Below are 19,914 nucleotides of genomic sequence, written 5' to 3'. Positions count from 1 at the left end.
GCTACTGGGTCCCCTCCAGAAGCAGAGAGGTATCAGCTAGCAGCAGAACAGCTTGGGCCCCATTTCCCTAGTTCCTGAAGATTTGGCAGTGATGCTCACCCAGGGTGCTTAGAAGATGCTGTGTGACCAAGTGTCTCTGCCCCACCAGGCTGATCAAGATGTCAAGTCCCTACATGAACAACCTCATCATCCTGGGCGGAATGCTATCCTACGCATCCATCTTCCTCTTCGGCCTCGATGGATCCTTTGTCTCGGAAAAGACCTTCGAAACCCTCTGCACGGTAAGCCCTTTGGTATGTGCCAGTGCGGTGTGACGGAAAGATCTTTTGGTGACCTTGTCATCAGACAGAGCTGTGTGGAAACCCCAGGATGGGCAAGAAACAACCAAACCAGGTCAACAGATCTGCAGCCGGGCCAGAAAGGCAGTGTCTGACTGCAGTGAACATAGATAGTGACTGTTCCACTGATGTGACTGTGTGACGGGCCACTGCCAGATGACATCAGCACCCAGAGCAGCAGGAGCAGGGACAGGACACATCCTCAGCCTGCTGGCTTTGGTGTGGTGACCTGGAGTCAGAGGAAAGCTGCCATCTTACTTCCTCCGTCAGTGATGTTCAAATCAATTTTTTCATTATTGCTCAACCCAGGAATTTGTTAGGAAGTATTTTTCCCCAAAATCATCGCTCCTGTAAGTGTGTGTGTGTGTGTGTGTGTGTGTGTGTGTGTGTGTGTGTGTGCATCGATACACATGTGTGTACATGTGTGTATGGGGGTAAGGAGTGTTTATGTGGGGGGGGTATATACATGTGACTACATGTGTGAGTGGTTAGGTATGTATCCATGCAAATGTGTGTGTGTGCGGGTAAATGTGTACATGTGAATAGGGGTTGAGCAGGTGAGGGTGTGCAGGTGTGTATGTGCAGGAGGTATGTGTTGATATGTATGGAGGCCAGAAGTCAAACTTGGGTGGTGTTCCTCAGGAGCCATCCTTTGAGATGGGCTCTAACTAGAACTCGAGGCTTGCCAACTAGGCTAGACTGGTTATCCAGCAAGCCCCAGAGCCCCTTCCTGACTCCACCCCACCCCCAGTGTGGGATCACAGACCACCACACTGAGTTTTCTACAGGAGGATTTACAAACCAAAACAAACAGACACAAAAGAGCTGGGTGAGGCAGTGGGTTCTTTGCAGCTCTCCAGGGCAATCACTAGTCCAGCGTGTCCCTCGAGTACCTGGAGGGGCAGGGGCAGCGTCAGAGCATCAGCATACACGGATGGGCAGCCCTTCCTGTGCTGCCAGAGTAAGGTGGCCCTCGGCAAAGCCACCTTCCAGGTCCTGCCTACGGCTCTGAAGCGTCAGGTCACCCACTGCCTGGCTGTGGAAAGGGTAGAAATAAAGAGTAAAGGATGCATGAGAGAGGATCCTAAGACATACGCATAAACACACACACACACACACACACACACACACACACACACACACACACACACTCACCATATGTCAAACTTCTTAGGATCACACATATTCTCAGTGTTGTGGGGGCAGTGCTGGAAAAACCCTAAGCTCCAGGTGGCCCTGGCTATCCCTACTGTTCCCGAGTCCGCAATGTCCTGCCCTTCTTGGACATGACCTTGGTCTCTGCTGAGCTCATCAGGTGGTGGGAACCTAGGTGCTGCGCCGCCCTGAGACTCTCACTAAGTATTTGGGAAAGAGCAAAAACAACCTAAACTTTTGCTCCAAAGGACTTACAGCCCCTCCCCAAGTTCAGGAACCAACAATTCCGAACTGGTACTGGGACTCTCCCGGTGACCTCTAGGCTGTACATTGGTCCAGCCTCTCACTGTCATCCCAGGAGGGTGGGGGACCTGCCTCTGTCCCCCAAGGCTACTGCAGAGCTGTGCCCCTGGTTCTGCAGCTGTCCAGTCCCTCCTGGGGCTCTGCTGGCTCCTTGGCATCTCCTCCAGTGGGGGAGTTGAGTCTTGGGTGCAGAGAAACTCTGAGAGCTGGCCTCCAGGAGAGTCCCTTCTCAGAGGTAGGTGCTCCATATGTCACCTTGCACCCCACCCTCGAAGGCACTTCCCAGATGGGGTTTTCTGGGATTTGACCTGAATTCTCCAAGTGCTAGTGACAAGCCAGGGAGCTGGGGAACAAGGGAAGGGCCGTCCCCACACTGGGGCTTTTTCCTTAATGAAGCCTGACGTTCTATTCTGGGAGTCTCGCTCATTTGTGTGAGAGGAAGGTCGTCCTGGGAAGCCCGGGGAGGCTGCATGAATAAATCATGACGTGCTTTACAAATCGACCTGAGCCTGAGCTCCAGGGCTGGGGAAATGGCAGTTCTCTTGCCCAGAATTCTTTTTATCAGCAGTGGGAACTGCATGGAGGGAGCCCACATGTGACTGCAGGAGAAACAGCCTCCTCCGGATTGAACCGGTTCAGCCCAAATGTATGACCAGGGTCACTTCTAGAATAATTTTCTCTGTCACTCAGGAAGAGAGGTGGGATACTCCTGACAGTGGAGCCTAAATACAAGCTTCAGTTGGTGGTGGGGCTTGTGCTATAGCAAGAAGCCTCCTTCCTGAACCCCACTGATGTCAAGAGTTGGGCTCTATTCTATCTTGGGACCGCCTGGCTGCCCCCAGTGCCCTCCCCTGACCCTGAGCAACCAAGGGGCAGAAAGTGGGATGCAGAAAGGAGAATCAGGGCCAAGGCTGTCCTGAGCCCAATGCTTGAAACTCGGCCTCACTTTTGTCCTCTGTAAAATGGGTGAAACAGCCCTCTCTCATGGGGTAGGGACAGGACAGATGTGGGGTAAAGGAGAAAGAGGATGGTAACATGGGAGAAAGGGAAGATATCACAGTGTGTCGCTTTTGTTATCAACTTGTGAGTCGTAGGATCTACCCCAAGGAGTCACCTCTCCTCAAGAATCTGGTTAAAACAGCCTAATTAATAGTAAAAGGCAGGAAAGGGGACTTAGTCAATGCGGCCACATTGGAAAGAGGGACATAGAGATCCCGTGACACCTGTAAGCCGGTCTTCAGGGTCCTGAGGGAAGAGTACAGCTGTTAAGAACACTGGCTGCTCTTGCAGAGCACCTGGGTTTGAGTCGCAATTCCCACACCTAGTGGCTGACAACCACCAGTTCTCCAGTCCTCTTCTGGCCTCTGTGGGCACCTGCACACGTATGGTACACATTCGTACATGCAGGCACACACATATACACATAAAACAAAAAGCAAACCTTTTCTTAAAAGGCTAAATAGAGGGCCAGGGTGCCGCCCTCTGAGCCGTCCTAGACAAGGAGTGACCCCTCCCACCACTGACCCAGTCCTGTGAGATGGTCTGATAAGTTCTGAGGACTGTGGCAAATCTCTTTGCAGGAGACAATCTCTCTGGCTAAGGCCTCTTCCTTCTCCCAGCATGGGAGAGAGTCCTTGTGAAATTCCCACTTCTTGGGGTCCAATGTTTCACTAGTCTGACAGAGAGGTTAAAGGGCATAGGTGTCTCTTTAGAATATCTTCATTTCTACCCTGCTGGTTACAGCCCGGCCTCCATGTCAGGGACATCCTCAAAGCCAGGGGATGAATGAGGTGGACCCTGACGTCAGCCTCCATCGTGAACAGCTTACCAGTGTCCCTCTGTTCTCCCTCTCCACACATGGCCCTTTCCTGCCCTTCAGGTTTTAATAGAGAACGGTGACAGAACTTCAGCAAGAAGCTGTGACTACCCAGGGTCCAGCCTCCCTAGGGGGTCAGGCCTCTGCTCGGGAAGGCCATTAGAATCCCTACAGGGACACACATATGTGAGCACGTGTTGGCACACATACAAATTCTGCTGCTAGAAAAGCAGCCACACTCAGCTCCCATCCCCCACCTTCGATCCTTTCTGGAACCTTCCCAGCCTCCAGTGCCAGCTTCAGCAAGTCCTGCAAGTAGCTCCAGCTCCATGGTGCTGTCTCCCTGGACACTGTCAGAAGTAGAGTCACCATAGCAACATGGCCCCTGTGGGCAGAGTCGCTGGGAGAACGATGCTGGGTGTGGGCAAAGCCCTGGTGTTGGGGGAAGGGAATGCCAGCTCACAGATGACAAACCCACCTGGCTCAGGAACCCCAGCCCTAGCAGCTGGAAGGGGTGCCAGGCAAATCACACTTGCCGTCCTGTGAAGCCTAGGCAGGAACCCCAGCCAGGGCACAGGAAGTGAAGGAGAGATCCAGTGAGGACCCAGGGGCTAGGCCCTGCCACGCTCCCTGGCTCAGCAGCTTTGCTGAGGGTGGAGGCTAGTCAACAGCTCTGTGGAACCCCTCAAAAGCCCACTTCACCCAGGAACTCAACACCATCAACACTGCCTTGCCCAGGAACAGCTCCTCCTTCCAACCCCGAGTCAGGCCACAGGCAAGACAGGTCTACTGCCCCTCCTGTCCTGAGAGCAAGCCTAGAACCTAGCCCGAAGCGCTTGGCTAGCATAAGGTTCCAAACACCAGGAGATGACAGGGATGCCTGCCATGTGCCTTCTTCTCAAAACAAACAAACAAACAAACAAATAAAAACACCTTGAGTTTTCTTTTTTCATCTAATACATTTATTTATTGGGGGAGGGAGGTGCACACGTGCCCAGACATGCATGTGGAGGTCAGAGGACATTGTGGGGGTCCACTCTCAGTTCCCACGTGGGTTCCAGGGACCAAACTCAGTCATCAGGCTTTCAGAGCCACTTACCACTGAGATATCAACTGGATTTTACCAGGAAAAAAAAAAAAAAATAGGCCAACAGGTCAGCTAAGTTCTATCTGCCAAACAAGCAACCCAGCTCAATGTTTGCCTATTTGGATCTTTTAAAAAACCAAGATAACAACCAAAAAAAAAAAAAAATCTACCTTTTATGGCATATGCTTGAGCAGTTTTAGAGTATGGGTCCGTTTCTAATGTGACCCCAGAGTATTTGAGAGGCTGCTGGCAGATATCTATGTCCGAAACTCCACCGCGTGACTCCCTAGCTGTGTGACTTCGCCTTGGCTGCTAACATCTCTGAGCCTTAGTTCGCTCACTCTTCCGTAAGTGTGGGGCTATACAAGGCTTGTGGGGGTTAAATGAGAACATGTATTAAAGCTCTGGGTCCCAGTGGATGCTTATGAATGAATGAATGGTAGGGTGAACCACTTGTGAATGAATGATGGACTATTGGGATCATTGTGGCCACTTCTAGAAGGCAGAGTGAACAGATAGAGAGCTGAGAACCTGGGGTGGGTGCTGGCAGTTTTGGTGCAGGTGTTTCCATGGCAACTGTGACCTGCTGTGGCCTTGCTTTGCTAGAACTGGACTGGAGACAAGCCAAGCTGCAGTGAGTCTCTGCCACCTGCGGGGGGGGGGGGGGGGGGGGGGGCCTCAGGGCAGAGGGGGGGCCTCAGGGCAGAGGGGGGGCCTCAGGGCAGGCCCCGAGGGCACTAAGAGTGGCACAGCAGGAACCTGTGTGAATGCTCTAGCGGGAGTCCCCGGTCGCTGGACTCCTGTTAAAAGCCAGTCCAGCCAGGGACTGCTCAGTGCGCACTCAAGGAGCCAAGCTTGGCATTGCAGCTCCCTGCTTGAGACAGGAGAAGCCTCCCTCATTCAGTGCCTCACTTAAGGCACATGTGTGCATACAGATACGTACATACCATGAAGAGATCCCGGTGAATACCTGCAGAACGCCACATGCAGGCCACAGGTGTTGACACTGCTTCCCCAGCCCACACCTAAACGAGCTGTAGCTCAGAGACCCCCGGGCCTGTGCTGTGGTGAGTCCCTTGGAGACCAGGGATCTGGGGATCCTGGAAGCCCACAAATGTCACCCTCTGAACATCAGGTATGGAAGAGCAGGGCTCGAGAGTGGCAGTCGCTGGCATGTGCCCTCCCCCTCCGCTCTCCAGGAGCAGAGCAGCCCTGTCCCAGTATGCAGGGATGAGTCCTGCGGGTGATTTAGCTTCTGTCCCTTGTTTACAGGGAGCTGTGTGCTCAACATGGGCAGCAGCTGGGCAAGGGTGGGACGGAGGAGCCTTCTTTCGGCCCTTCCAGAAATACTGGATTTTTCTAACTCTAAGAGAAGGTAAAGGTTACCCAAGAAACCCCCACTTTGCCTCCTAGTAAATTCAAGTCTAATAGAAATCAGTGAGATACCCTTGCTTAAAGGGGTTTGCTCCTTGTTCTGTCCTGTGGGGTTTCCCTTTGGGTAGTGCATCAGTGTGTGATTCACGCCTGGAGATGAGACTGGAGAGCAAAGGAAGGACGGACTTGGAGTGGTTCTCGGGTCTCTAACTTGGGTGATGAGTGTGTGGTGGCAAGACTCCCCGCATCTGAGGAAACAGCATCTCAGGGAAAAGCTGTGGTCTCAGCCTGGCTGTGAAACTGAGGGTTTTATGGGACACTTACTTGTCACCAAGGCCTCCTGTGACAGCAGTATGTGCAGCTTTAGAGCCCGGAGGAAGACGGAGTCTAGGAGTCAGGATGACATCCAGGGACAGCCTTAGGTGGGCAGAGGAAGCTCCATCCTGAGTGGCTTCCGTCCCACAGATACAGGAAGAGATAAGAAATGAGTGTCCCCTCCAGCAGAGTCCCTCAGGGGTGAGCCAGCCTACGAAGCCGCTCTGCTGCGGTTAGTCTGCTGTCCCTGCTGCTCTGTTCTCTGCTGCTGATTCGCCCTTATCAAGAATCTGCTGCATATGGGATGTAAGACCTGCTGGTGACATACAGAAACCCTCCCAAGAACACAGAGCTGCTCAGGCCATCCCTACAATTCAGCAGTGATAGCTCCAGCCTCAGTGACTCACTGGGGTTCCCACACCTGAACATCCAGTCATATTCACAGTTCTGATCAATGACCAAAACTAGCCAAGGCATAGGCTCATAAGGGGAATATCCAGGGGAGACCTGGTAAGCATCCAGAGCCTTCTCCAGGGACATAAAACAAGCAGAACTTGAGACATGCCAAGAAACCCCACACAGCCAGCCAAGGCCCAGTCACATACGCACCAGGCCTGCAATACACCCACATGCTAAGCAGAAAATGGCTACCTGGAATTATGTATAGAGCACAAATCATACCTTTTGCACAAATTGCTTAGGCATAGTGAGTCACTACATCATGGAGTGAATGGGTCCCCAAGTCCATGTTCACAGACGCCAGCCAGGGCCAGCATCTCCATCAAGCAAGTGTCTGTCTGTGGAGTGTAATGCCCAGGCCCCTTGGCCTTCTTTGCTTTCAATTCACTGCAACACATTGCAGCTTCCAGACGCCAGATTAAATTTCTCTCATCGAGTTTTAACTCACTTAATTTATGTTATTGAATCTTAATGAAATTGGCCCTCTCAAAAGAGACAAGCAGCCTGGTAATGACGGCTTTAAAGGGAACGTGGTCAAAGGGAGAGTGTATAAGCCAGTCACAGGGCAGTGACATGTGGCCTCCAAATAAGATCATTGTTGGCCACAGAACCACAGTACGAAGCAAAAAGAATGATGTTGTTTCATCTTTTCCATCCTCTATTAAAAAAAAAAAATGCCCATGTCCTATGTATGTTTACAGTTAAGAGTCACTTTCTTGTTTTTAATAATTTGTTTAAATTTATTTTATGTGCATTGGTGTGAAGGTGTCAGATCTCCTGGAACTGGAGTTACAGTCAGTTGTGAGCTGTCATGTGGGTGCTGGGAACTGAACCTGGATCCTCTGGAAGAGGTCCTCTTACCCATGGAGCCGCTCTCCAGCCACTAAGAGTTACTTTCTAATAGCATGTGATCCAGACAGAGCCACTTTAAGGCATGTGCAGGCTGTGAGAATTCTTTTCCTCCCTGCCATCTCAATTACCTGACCAAAGAAGATTAAGGAAGGAAGAGTTTATGCTGCCTCACAGTCTGAGGGTACAGACCTACTCAGAAAACTTTCTCACAGACACACCCAGGGGCTTGTTTCCATGGTGATTCTAATTCCCATCAAGTTGACAACTAAGATGAACCGTCTGTTGCTTAGACTTTTATCTCTGTGATGAAATAGCCAGAAAAACAGCTTATGGGATGGGAAATACCTTTGGGCAATCCTGCTTCAGTCTGTCATAGTAAGAAGTGTGTGACCCAACAGAGTGGCTTGCCCATGTGATGGACAGGAAGCAGAGATAGAGAGAGCCAGGGACCAGGTCTAACCTTCGAAGGCAAGTCCCTTGTGACCCACTTCTCCAAGACACTCCCTCATGAGGCTTCCGCAACCTCCCAAAACAGCCCCACCAGCCGAGGACACAGCATTCGACCCTTGAGCCTGGGGGACAGTGCAACTGAAGTGCTACAGAGACCCCAGCAGAGTGTCCTAGCTGGTGTGCCAGCTTCTGGGTGTAGAAGAAGCTCATTTGAAGAAGCAGGCTCTGGAGAGGAGACAAATGTTGTTGGGGGGAGAAGGCCACTCTGGTGCAAGGCACTGCATTGGGGTTCTGGGGCTTTGGTAGGTAGGTGAGGAACTATAAAGTTTATAAAGTGATGCCCTCACTCAACAGCTCCCAAGTCATCCTGGTGGCTGGTAGTGGTTTGCACTGTCCACACTGCCTCTGACCTCATGGTCCTTGTTGAATGAACCGACAAGTGAATGCTGAGTGAGTGCTGTGTGAGTACCCCAGTGACTGTGACAGAGGACAGTGGATGTTGTAGATGTAACCGTCTTATTAAATAAGAAACACAGCCAATTGCAGTTAAAAGCCAAGAGGTCAAAGCAATAGCTGAGAGCTGAAAACCTTACCCTTCACTGCTGTTCTGTCTTTCCTCTCCTCAAGAGAGCTACTTCCTGTGTCCTGTCATTTATATAGACTTTCTGTTCTGCCTTCTCATTGGTTGTAAACCCAGCCACATGACCTCCTCATCACTGCCTGTCTGTACAGACCTCCAGGTCTTCTATGGTTGGTATTGAGATTAAAGTGTGTTTTGCCATGCTGGATGTATCCTTGAACACACAGAGATCTACCTAGCTCTGCCTCCCAAGTGCTGGGATTAAAGGTGTGCACCACCACCACCCAGCTTCTGCTATGGCTTGCTTTGACCCCAAGGCAACTTTATTAATATACATATAAAAATCACATTTCAGTACAAATAAAATATCACTGTAGGATGTTCTGAGTCTTCTCCTCCCTCCATGTTCCCCACCTTTCTTAGCAACCTTGGGTGACAACATGGATGCTACATATGCACATTATAATGTAGGTGACAATGTAGCCATCCCTACCCCCCAGATAACCAACACTGTCACTCACTGCCTGTCTGTTTCCTACCTACTGAGTAAATGAAAGACAGAAGGCTGCATTCCCACCTGTTCTGTGCCCCACTCACATGCATCACATGCGTCTCTCAGCAATGGCTGGACTGTGGCTGCCTTCCCTAGCTTAGGGAGTGGCCTTGCCACTTCCTCAGCCAATTTCTGTCTTCACAAATGGAGTGGGACCAGCATACCTGTGAGCCACATCGCCAGAAAGGCCGAAGCAGGCACAATGCATCACCAAGAGTGAGAGTTAGGAGCTGTCCTGGGAGACCAAGGCTCCCATGTTTTGGAGACATCCAAGTCAGCCAGTGAAGGTGGCATCTGGCTGTCATTACAGCCCTGGCACAAAGTTGGCATCTCAGAGGCCCCCTGGTAGCTGTCAGATGGTAGCCATCCTGTCTCGACCTCCAGGAACCCAGAGTGTAGGCTCCTTCACACTGGCTGTTCCCATCAGTCACCAGCCAGGGCTGGTAACCAAGGCACATTTCAGCTTGAGATGCATGTCAGAGCCCAAGCAAGACCTTATTCTTGAGCAAGGCCCCAAGGTCAGTCAAAGCATGGGACTAGCCGCCACCAGAAGGAGAGAGGAAGGAATGGGAGAGAGCAGATGGGAACACCTAGTTCACCTCCCTAGTGAACCCTCAACAGTGCACAGACTTCTGCTTCTTGCTGGGTAGGTGGCATCCTCTGAGCTGTGGCCCATTTGGAGGCAGGATTTGAACCTTTTTGACCTCTGCACCAAGTGCCCAGGACCTGATGAGCGCCCCATAGTACTAGCTGTCTATGGAATCCATCTGACTGCAGGATGCTCAGGAGACTCGCAAGCATGCATGGCAGATGTCTGTCCCCAGCACCTAGGTTCCACTTGCTGGATGGTCACTCACCTGGGAGATGTTAACTCTGCTGTGGTTGTCCTGGCTTCTAGGTCCGGACCTGGATTCTCACTGTGGGCTACACAACCGCCTTTGGGGCCATGTTTGCAAAGACCTGGAGGGTCCATGCCATCTTCAAAAATGTGAAGATGAAGAAGAAGGTAAGGGGAGCCCCCACTTCGGTTTGCTGTGTTCATTTGGTTTTTCTTGTGTGAACAGGCATTAGGTGCCTACTGTGTGCGTGTACTGAGCAACTTGGTGGTGATTCAAGGGAAACTCAGTGGCGACCTCCTGATGACAGCTTCCCAGGGAATCCATTCATAATGCCTTTACAGCTCACAGGACCAGGAGCTGTTTAGGGACATGTAGGGTCCTACAGAACTGGGGGACAAGGTGCTCAGGGAAGGCTTCCTGTAAGAAGTGCCACCTATGCTAGGACCTGGGAGTAAGTGAGGGTCATCAGGCAAAAAGGATGGGGACTGCCCACCTATACAGGGTGCAGTGTGTAGGCAGCCTGATAGTGGTGGAAGGGAGTAGGTGGTCTAGCAGCTGGAAGGCTCGGTGTGGCCAGGATGTAGGGTTCACATGGACAGGGTGCAAGGAGAGGCTGGAGGGGAAGGCAGGGGTGACATTAGGGAATCAAAACTGCAACTTAGGGGTAACAGGGATCTCTTTGAAAGAGGAAAGAGAAGCAGGGCTGGGACCCATCTTATTGATGGGACAGGAGTCCTGCCTCCAGGCAGGTAGAGAGCGTTTGTCCTGCGTTGTGGGTGACCATGGTGTCAACCAAACATGACTGAGCATCTGGCGGTAGTGGGATTCCCACGCGGTCCTTAAACTCCTGTCACAGGCCTGCAGCGGCTGCTGGCCAGACAGGATTTGAGTAGGCATCATCTCCTAAGCTGCCGCTCTCTCTCCTGCATGAGGCCTATGACACCCTTCACCGTCAGAGCCACCACCCCATCCCCACTGTCAGAGCTGTTTTCTGAGATGCAGTCCCCACCCTGGCTAGATGGGACAGTCTGGGCCCTGCCTCCTCCTCTCCTCCATCTGTCAGACACCCAAGCCGCCTCAGACAGGTGCAGGCTGCTCTTAGAGAGAGGGACACAGCACTGCCACCTCCCTGTGCTCCTCCAGCCTTCTGTCCCCACAGTGCCCGTGACAGTTAGTTCCCTTCTGTGAGATGGAAGTGGCTCAGCCGCCCAGCTCAGGTTGCTTGCGCTCAAAACTCCGGGGAGATAGCTGAATGTCGGTAGTTTCTAGACTTTCCCAGTGATAGTTTCCTGTCCCAGTTTCCTCAGCTTCCTCTTGGCACTGGGTGCACACACGCACGCACACACGCATACACACACCACATCACCCAAAACAACCAACCCCACAGGTGCTTGGGACCTTCGTATAAAATGGAGTGCTCGTCAATGTACCCCACCCATCCTCTCAGACACCTACCCTGTTTACAGTACCTAATACAATGCAAATGCTGTGTAAACAGTTGTTCCACTGTACTGTTATAAGTACTGATAAAAAAGACAGTCTGTGAATTCTCAGTACAGATGCAAGCACCATGGGCCTGCTGCCTGGTGAACTGCCTTGCCTGGTAGAATCTGTGAATGTCGCAGAACAAAGGACCACCGTGCTGATCTACAGCCAGAGCAAAAGCCCTCTGGCCTGTCTTGGGGCTGCCCAGTGTGAGCTATCCTTGCCTGGGAGCCTTAGCAATGCAGACTCCAGGGCCTAGCCAATCCTATGGAAGCACCAGCCCTCCTCAGAGCTAAGGGGTGCTTGCCCAGACCCTGCTGCTCTGCAGCTCTGCTTTGAGCTGCTCTACCATTAATGCAAGCCTATCCTGGTTTGAAGGAACCATAGCATTGATTTCATGTGCTGCCGAGTGGGTTATCCACATGGTCACCTGCTGCCATGTTCCCTCAAGTGACTGAAGAGCAAGAAAACACCAATTTTCAGCAGCCCACTGAACCTGTCAGGAAAAGCTCAGGAGTTAGGGGTGCACATCCCCAAGGCGCAAGGATGGGGTGTCTCCAGGGACCACAAGCTTAGGTCACATCTGACTCTGCTGCCCAGTGCCAGAACCCAAAGCAGGATGCACTCCACTGAGGAAATTCAGCAGCCTGTCCAAAGGAGGGGCTTCTCTGACACACAAGGCCCCTGTCACCTTGAGGGGGGTACTTACTAGTTTGTTTTTTTTTTTTCATTTTTCTGTTACTTTTCTACCTTTTAAAAAGGAGGTGATGCTGTCAGGAGTAGTGGATGAAACAGTGTTTCATCCTCATGGGAGCCCCTGCTGCCTGCCCTTCAACATGATGGGCCAGGGGGAGGTGTGTTTCCTCTCTCTACTTTACCCTCCTCCACCTGCTCCAGGAACCAGCTCTAAACCCAGAGCAATAACATCCTTGGGGGTCTGAAGCTAGACTGAGGGAGGGGGACACAGTAATTGTGTCCTCAGAGACCTGGAGGACAACTCTGGGAAGACCAGTGGGAAACGTGACATCAGGAGTGTAGAGAGTCACAGACAGGAAGAGGACAGTCTACCTGCACAGGAATGAAGATAGCTTTGACCCTGGGGAGGAAACTGATGACGCCAATCATACAGAATCACCTCCATCCAGTTAGCCAGGCTAAACTGTCCACTTGAAAACAGCTAAAATGATAAACTGCATGTATTTTGCCACAATTTTAAAAGCCAATAAAAGTCAGGGCATGGTGACTTCTCCTGTAATCCCGACACTTAGGATGCTGAAGTTAGAGGATTGGCATGGGACCAAAGCCAAGGCCAGCCTAGGCCTGCAGAGTGAGACCTTGTCTCAAAAACCAAACAAACAGAAAAAGCTAATACAACAAAACAGATCTTGGTCATGTAAAAACCCAACCCGTGGGTGTAGGAGGCAGGGGACCTTCAACATGATGGGCCAGGGGGAGGCATGTTTCCCCTCTCTACCTTCCCCTCCTCCGCCTGCTCCAGGAACCAGCTCTAAACCCAGAGCAACCCCTCTGAGGTCATCACACCCTGGTGGTGTGTTCATCATCCTCGACCTTTGCCACAACAAAACCAGTGCCCAGTTCTTGTTCCCAAAGGCCAAGGCACTTGCACACTGTGTTCGGATTGTTGTACGACACCATCCATCCCCAAAACACAAGCGAAGCCCCGCACACGTTCACCACCAGGCAGGCCCCATTCCCTTCTGCAACCAGGGACCACCCTACACTGCCTCCCTCTGAATCAGACACCAGGCCAGGGCCAGAACACACAGTGAGTGTTTTGTATAAAATTGACCCGTTTTAGTGGGCTTCTGTTGAGTTTGGATTCTGTTCTGAGGGCCCCTTAATTTTCTTCCAACAATAGGTACACTAGATTTTCATAAACATAAAAATGCAGTCATGTGCCTTTTTCATTACAGTCTTCCTACACTTTTTCTCTGAGCTCCCCAGCCCCCCCCTTCCCTCCCACCCTGGGGTGGTGGGCCCTCCCCAAACATACATGCAGGCTTCGCCTCACGTGACCCTATTGTCACAGGCACTCAGGGAAAGAAACCTATTAAAGAGAGCATCAACACATGGTGACTTCATGTTCCAAATTCGGCGTTCTTATAGCATGTTACTATTTTTCTGAAGACCAATCATAAAGTCTTACATTGAGAAACTTATTACAGCCTTCCTTCCGCCTCTCACTAAGCAAAATGAAGTGTGGAAGGAGGCAGTTGCTCAGGGAAGGAACTTTCTGTTCTGGGGCAGATGTTTTCTGAGGACGAATATATCTTCGCTCTGTCCCCCACAAGATAACACAAGCACCAGAACATCTGAGGTTATTCAGCAGACAGTCACCTGGGTCACCCAAGGAGCTGGCACCGGAGAGCTTCCAGCAGCTGCCTGGACAGTTCAGCTGTGAGAGACAGCAGGGCCAGGGGGCAGGCGGAGGAACACCAGGGGTCCCTCCATACTGTTCTTCCCCAGAAGGGGGCGCTTTGGAGCAGAGAGTCGGCCCTGCTAGAAGATCAGTCAGAACCAGTCAAAAATCTGAAGCCAAGCCGGGTGTGACAGCACATACCCGTAAAGCCAGCTCCTGGGAGGTTGAGACAGGAGGATCCCACGCTCGAGGCCATTCTGGGAACAAGACTTTGTCTCAAAAATTTTAATTTTGAAGGTTTGCTTTGTTTTTTAGCAATAAAGAATGTTCCCCTCTTTTAAGCCAGAGGTCAGCCAAGTTTTTTCTGTAAAGAACCAGGTGGTAAATGCTCGACCTTGTGGGCCCTGCTCTCATTTACAGGGACTCTTCTCTGCTTGACAAATGAAAGCATCTGGGGACAGATGTGCACATGGGTAGATGTGATTACAGTCCCCTAAAATGTTGCCTACAAAAACGAGTGGTGAGTGAGTTCCAGGGTTTCTGGCTCCTGCTCAGGACGGCAGTTAGAAGTAACATTGACAAGAGCTAGCCAGCTTCTGGCCTCGCTCGGCCTCTGCAGAGCAGTTACCGTACATACATCTAATGTGAATTGTACGCTTATCACAGCATTTCCTAGATGACGGAAGCGGCCCAGAGGGGCAGGGATGTATCCAAGATCCCAGCTAGTTAGTCCGTGTCAGACTTAGATCTGGTTCTAGCACCAAATACTTACTTGGTCATTGTGGTACCGTGATGCCATGTGGAGAGCACATGGCACTGTGACCCACTAGCTCAGACAGGCAGCAGGTGATGATATCATGAGCATGAACAGAACCCAGCAAGTTGGGGCTGGTTCTAAGAGAAATCTAAAAAGGAAAAAAGAGAGAAACCTGTGAGCACAGAGAGGTATTCTCTGGGGCTCTGCGTGTAGCCAAGATGGCACCACTTCTGCCCCCTCCCCTGCTTTCATTTCTCGGGATTGTTCTGAATCCTTCTCTTTGGCACTCTGTCGGTGGTGTGCGCAGGCGGGTTTGTTCAATCTTTCATTCTTTGTCTTCCCCAATATAATGCACACTCCACTGGGATGGGATTCTGTGTTCACTGCTGCATTCTTTGTGCCTAGGACAGAGATTGACCCCATGTTGGCACTCAATAAATATTTCCAAAAAGTAATTATCAATGTCCTCTTCTCATATCCTCCGGGCCTTTCCACCATGTGCGGCTTGGTAGAGCTGTTTAGTCGAGCTGAGGTGTAATATCACACTTTGCCCCTTGGTGTCACTGTCCTACACACAAACACGGCATCACTAATGATCAAACCCAGAATAATGGTAGACTGGTGCCGTTCCTTGGGCATCTTTTCCAAGCAGACCCCACACTGAGTGCCTTCCACACTTCATCTCATTTGATTCTAATACCAGCTGTGTCACTTGGGGATCAGTGGCCCTCTTTATCAAGGAGGGAACTGAAGCCCAGTGAAGTTAAGCATTTGGCAACACCTGGGGTTAGAATAAGTTTTGTCCATGCCTCTATGCCACCCTCGGAGGATGAAACATGAGCCTCCTTCCTCCCCTCTGCCCCTCTGGCTGTCACTACACAAACATCAGAAAATGGAGCCAGGATTCCATCCGGGGCCACTGCCCAGTGTCATCCCCAACTTCCACCTTGAGCCTTTTGGGGAAAGGGGTTTGCCCTACTGCACCAATGAGAGGCACCCCTGGTCTCTAAGGTCAGCTGAGCTCACACAGGTTGTACCGGAGGTCCTCGAAAACTGCTTGGGTTCACACTAGCGGGAAAATGGGAGGTGAGTGTCCTGGGTGCATGCACCTCTACTTCCAGGATGGAGAGCAGGGGGCCCCTTCCTGCCTGGCCTGAGACCCAGTCTTCTGAGACACTTTCTCAAGCCCGGCTCCCCAGAGGGCAAAGGTCGGGCCATGTTCCCACAAAGCCTCAGCAGTCACTAGACACTCAGAAGCTGAACACTGGGGGCAGGGCAGTGCCCCGAGTTCCATCCCCGCGTAAAGTGATTCATGTGGATTTGACCAACAGCACTTGTTGTTGCTTGTTTGTTTTTATATGTTTTTATATGGCTACAGTGAGGCTTCCTAAGTTGTTATTTCTCTTTTAAAAATGGCCGTAATCCTTAAAAATCGGAGCTGGCAATACTTCTCGAACTTAAGACGCAGCTTTGTTTATTTTCCCGCTAGTCTTTTCCAGATGGACTTCATGTTAGCTTTTGTTTATGTGGTGGCTAGGTTGAGGAATAAACAAACCTGCAGTCTGAAATACAGGTGAGCCTGATCCCTGCCAAGGTTTGTCCCCAGGCCCCTCCCTGTTAGCAGATGGACAGTGGAACAGAGGCAGGAGGATCAGAAGTTCAAAGCCACTCCTGGCAACTTAGGGAGTTGGTAGCCATTCTAGGATGCAAGAGAGCGTGTCTGGAGGAGGAGGAAGATGGGCTATGAAGGGAGAAGGGAGAAAGAAAAAGGAGAAGAGAGAATGAGAAAGGAAGAGAGAGGAGGAAGTAGTTAGCCAGACAGTAAGGACTGATGACCGACAACTAAGGACCCAGAGGGTGAGAACCACCGTGGGGTGGAGGTTAAAAGTGGCCAGATCTCAACAAGCCCGGGTGTGTGATTGAGTGCTGCCTGGACCATGCTCAGGCAAGACCTTGACTGCCAAGCGAAGACTGGGCTGAGCTCCTCCAGGCCGGGCTTCTCTCATGTCTGCCTCTCTTTGCTCTTTCTCTCTGCAGATCATCAAAGACCAGAAGCTGCTTGTGATTGTGGGGGGCATGCTGCTGATCGACCTGTGTATCCTGATCTGCTGGCAGGCTGTGGACCCCCTGCGGAGGACGGTGGAGAGGTACAGCATGGAGGTGAGAGGTCGAGGCAGGAGGGAGGCAGGAGGCCCCACGGGGACACCCAGACCTCACGGTGGTGGGCTCTGCACCACACAGTTTCCTCCTTAGCTCCGCCTCCTTCCATTTGAGACATAGGTTACTGCAGGAAGGGCAAATAGAAGGTACCACGGAACAACTTAATATCGTATTAATAAATGCAAGATTAAGGGAAAAGGTTGGACCACTTCAAGGAGTATGTTGTCATAACCAGGGAAGCGCCCATGTACCTGCTCACTCGAGTGAGAAATTACTCTGCTTGTGCCCCCACCTTTAAAGCAGGGACTCACACTCCAAGAGCTTCTGCTTACCGTGTGATATTCAAGGCAACGAGCAATGGATTTCTTTCCACACATTCCATATTGGACGTTTGTTGTTAAGATAAAGAGCCTCACAGAAAAGTCTTGTGACACATACATTGTGAGCCAAGCCTGGCAGCCCAAGTTTGTAATCCCAGCACAACAGAGGGGAAGGCAGGGGGATCCAAGGTCAAAACCAACCCGGGCTGTCTATGGGAGACCCTTTTTTCACTGCATGTGCACGTAGGTTTTAACTCTTTTGTTCAAAGCCTTGCACTGGTCTTTGTGAGGTGCCCCAGTTTGGGGAGCCTGAGTCCCCTGGTGTCTTCTGGCTCTTTACTCACACGAGTGAGCTTGGCTTTGTGGATGCCGGCTGGCAGGTGGTGGTTACTGTCATCTCAGAGTAACAAATTCCAGAAGACTCCGAGAGTCTCCACACCCCTGGCTCCATTATCAGGGGAAGCACTTTTTTACAAAATGTCATGTGTCTTCTTAAACTAAACCAGAAGTGGTGGTTCTGTGAACTGGGGACAGCGGTTTATGTCCTTCAAGCAAACAGGAGGCCCAGCCACACTTCGGTGAGGGTGGACTGGGGTTATTCAGCCCAGTGAGGAACCGTGCAACCAGAATGTCATTTAGGAAAGAGACTGGAGACCTCACCATTCGGCATGCTTCCCGGGAAGGTGCCGGAGCGACAGAGTGGCACAGTTGTGCTTGTGGGTCAAAGGGACAGTTGCCAAGTCACCCAGTCAGACGGGCTCTTCCAGACCTGTGTGGAGATACATCTGGTTACCACTCAGCAAGCACAAGTAACGAAAGAACATGGTTCAGCCACGCAGTGTCCTAGGGGGTCCCTCACCCACCCCTCAGGATTGAGAGGTCAGAAAGAGTTGTCCCTGGGCAATGGTGACGGTGATTGTAACTGGTACCATGCATTATTTAATCTTCATTATGAATCTGGAAAGTCTATGCTGAGCTTACCTTCATCCTCCCGGCAAGGAAGCAAACACCTAGTAGGCTGTGTACTTACCTGTGAGCTAGCGGGTGAGTAGCCATGCCACCACCCACCCACTCTCTGTTCCCTGAGCCCTGGATACGGTCTTTGCACAGTTGCCTTAGAGCTTTGAGCACTGGCCACATAGCTGTAAAAATGGGAAGAGCAAGAATGTGTCCATCCCTGGGTTGGAGATTTAGCTCAGTGGTAGAGTGCTTGCCTAGCAAGCGCAAGGCTCTGGGTTTGGTCCTCAGCTCCAAAAAACAAACAAAAACAAAAACAAAATGTGTCCATCCCATCCCACAGAGGAGGACTCACAGGTCAGGGAAGACAAAGGGCCTGGGAAAGCGGGGGAGGGGCCAAAGAAAATGAGACTGAAGAGCCCAGGGAAGGCTTGAGCTGGGGCAGGCCACTGGAGACCAGGCTGGGGTTGTCCCAAAGATCCGAAGAAGGCTGCATCCTTCCCAGTATCTACGGTGAAGTGAGTGAGGATGAGCCAGGGGCTAAGGCTGGGGCAGGGACAAGCCTGCAGGGCTGGAGTCAGGCCGAGTGGCAGATTCTGGAAATGAGAAGTGTGTCCTCAGGACCATCGAAAGGAAATCCCTCTCCTGCCACCCGCCCTGGTGGCTGAGGGTTTGCTTACGGGGTCTTTCTGCCCTCCTGCCTGTCTGCCTTCACTAAATGGTGCCTCTGCATCCAGAACTGCCAGGTTAGTGCTCCCAACTGTCAGCACAGACGAGGAGACTGAGTCTGAGAGGGATGCAACCCAGCACCATGCAGCTTGTCCCAGCCCAGGTCCAGACTGACTCCGCCCCCCCTACCCTGCCACCGCCGGGGTACCTGTTGAAGCTTTCTCTCACACCTCTTTCTGGTACATCCCCCTTATTCTACTCAGGTTTGGGGCTTGCCCTGTTGCTCTGTTGCCATGGCAGCGGAGTCCTTTGATGTGCCAACCCACAGCAGGGTCCCTATAGTTCCCCAGGAAGGACACTAAGCTGTCCAGAGCTTTCTCCCAGACTGCCTACCAGGTACAGCGCTATGCGGTAATAAAACAATGAACCCAGGTGGCGGGTTCTGAGGTCTCATCGCAGCGACAGGCTTTTCAGGTCAGCCGGAAGGAACTCTGGGCTGAAGGGGATTCGTTGATTGAAAGTCTTTGTGGTCTGTCCCTTCCCCTGCCCCACAGCACCTCAGTTTGCTCCGGGATCTCTAACACCACTCCTATCCAAGCTTTTGTCAGGGTCCTGCCCCCTTCTGGAACCTTCTCTACCAAATAAATGGCTTGAGGTTCAGCACCAAGGTCTTTTATTACAGAGCTGTGTTGCTGGGTCCCCTGGCCCTATCAGACCTGAGCTGCCTTCCCTCCCCAGCCTTCCTGAACTTTCCTCAAACTCTGCCAACGCTTAGCCTCAACATCAGCCTCCTAGAACAGGACTGAAGCTGAGCTATCCCCAAACTGCCCAGCCCAGCACCCAAGGACATCTTCCACAGGGACACGGGATTCAAAGCTTGATCTCACAGCAGCCACAAGCTATCTGGGAGTGGACTCAACTCCCAAGCCAACCTGCACATTCCCTTCAGGGTGCAGTAAGAGGAAAGGCAAAGGACAAAAGGCTGGAGGATGACAGGGATGACCTGTGAGCACATCTGCCCCAGAGACTGCACACAGGGCCCAAGGGAAAAAAACACTCCACAGT

At 51.6% G+C, this 19,914-nt stretch overlaps 1 protein-coding gene across 1 annotated transcript in view; it reads left to right on the top strand.

The window, feature by feature from the left end:
* The window catches only part of Gabbr2 (gamma-aminobutyric acid type B receptor subunit 2), a 353,724-nt gene that overhangs the window by 279,426 nt on the left and 54,384 nt on the right, over positions 1-19,914 (top strand). The window contains exons 11-13 of the mRNA XM_036177907.1: positions 149-281; positions 10,181-10,288; positions 16,781-16,903. Coding sequence (XP_036033800.1) covers positions 149-281; positions 10,181-10,288; positions 16,781-16,903 — 364 coding nt within the window. The remainder of the gene's footprint in view (positions 1-148; positions 282-10,180; positions 10,289-16,780; positions 16,904-19,914) is intronic.

This window comes from Onychomys torridus, chromosome 2 (genome assembly GCF_903995425.1).
Source record: "Onychomys torridus chromosome 2, mOncTor1.1, whole genome shotgun sequence".
NCBI classification, from domain to species: domain Eukaryota; kingdom Metazoa; phylum Chordata; class Mammalia; order Rodentia; family Cricetidae; genus Onychomys; species Onychomys torridus.
The sequence above is the reverse complement of the archived record's forward strand: the minus strand, read 5'-3'. Positions and strand labels throughout refer to the sequence as shown.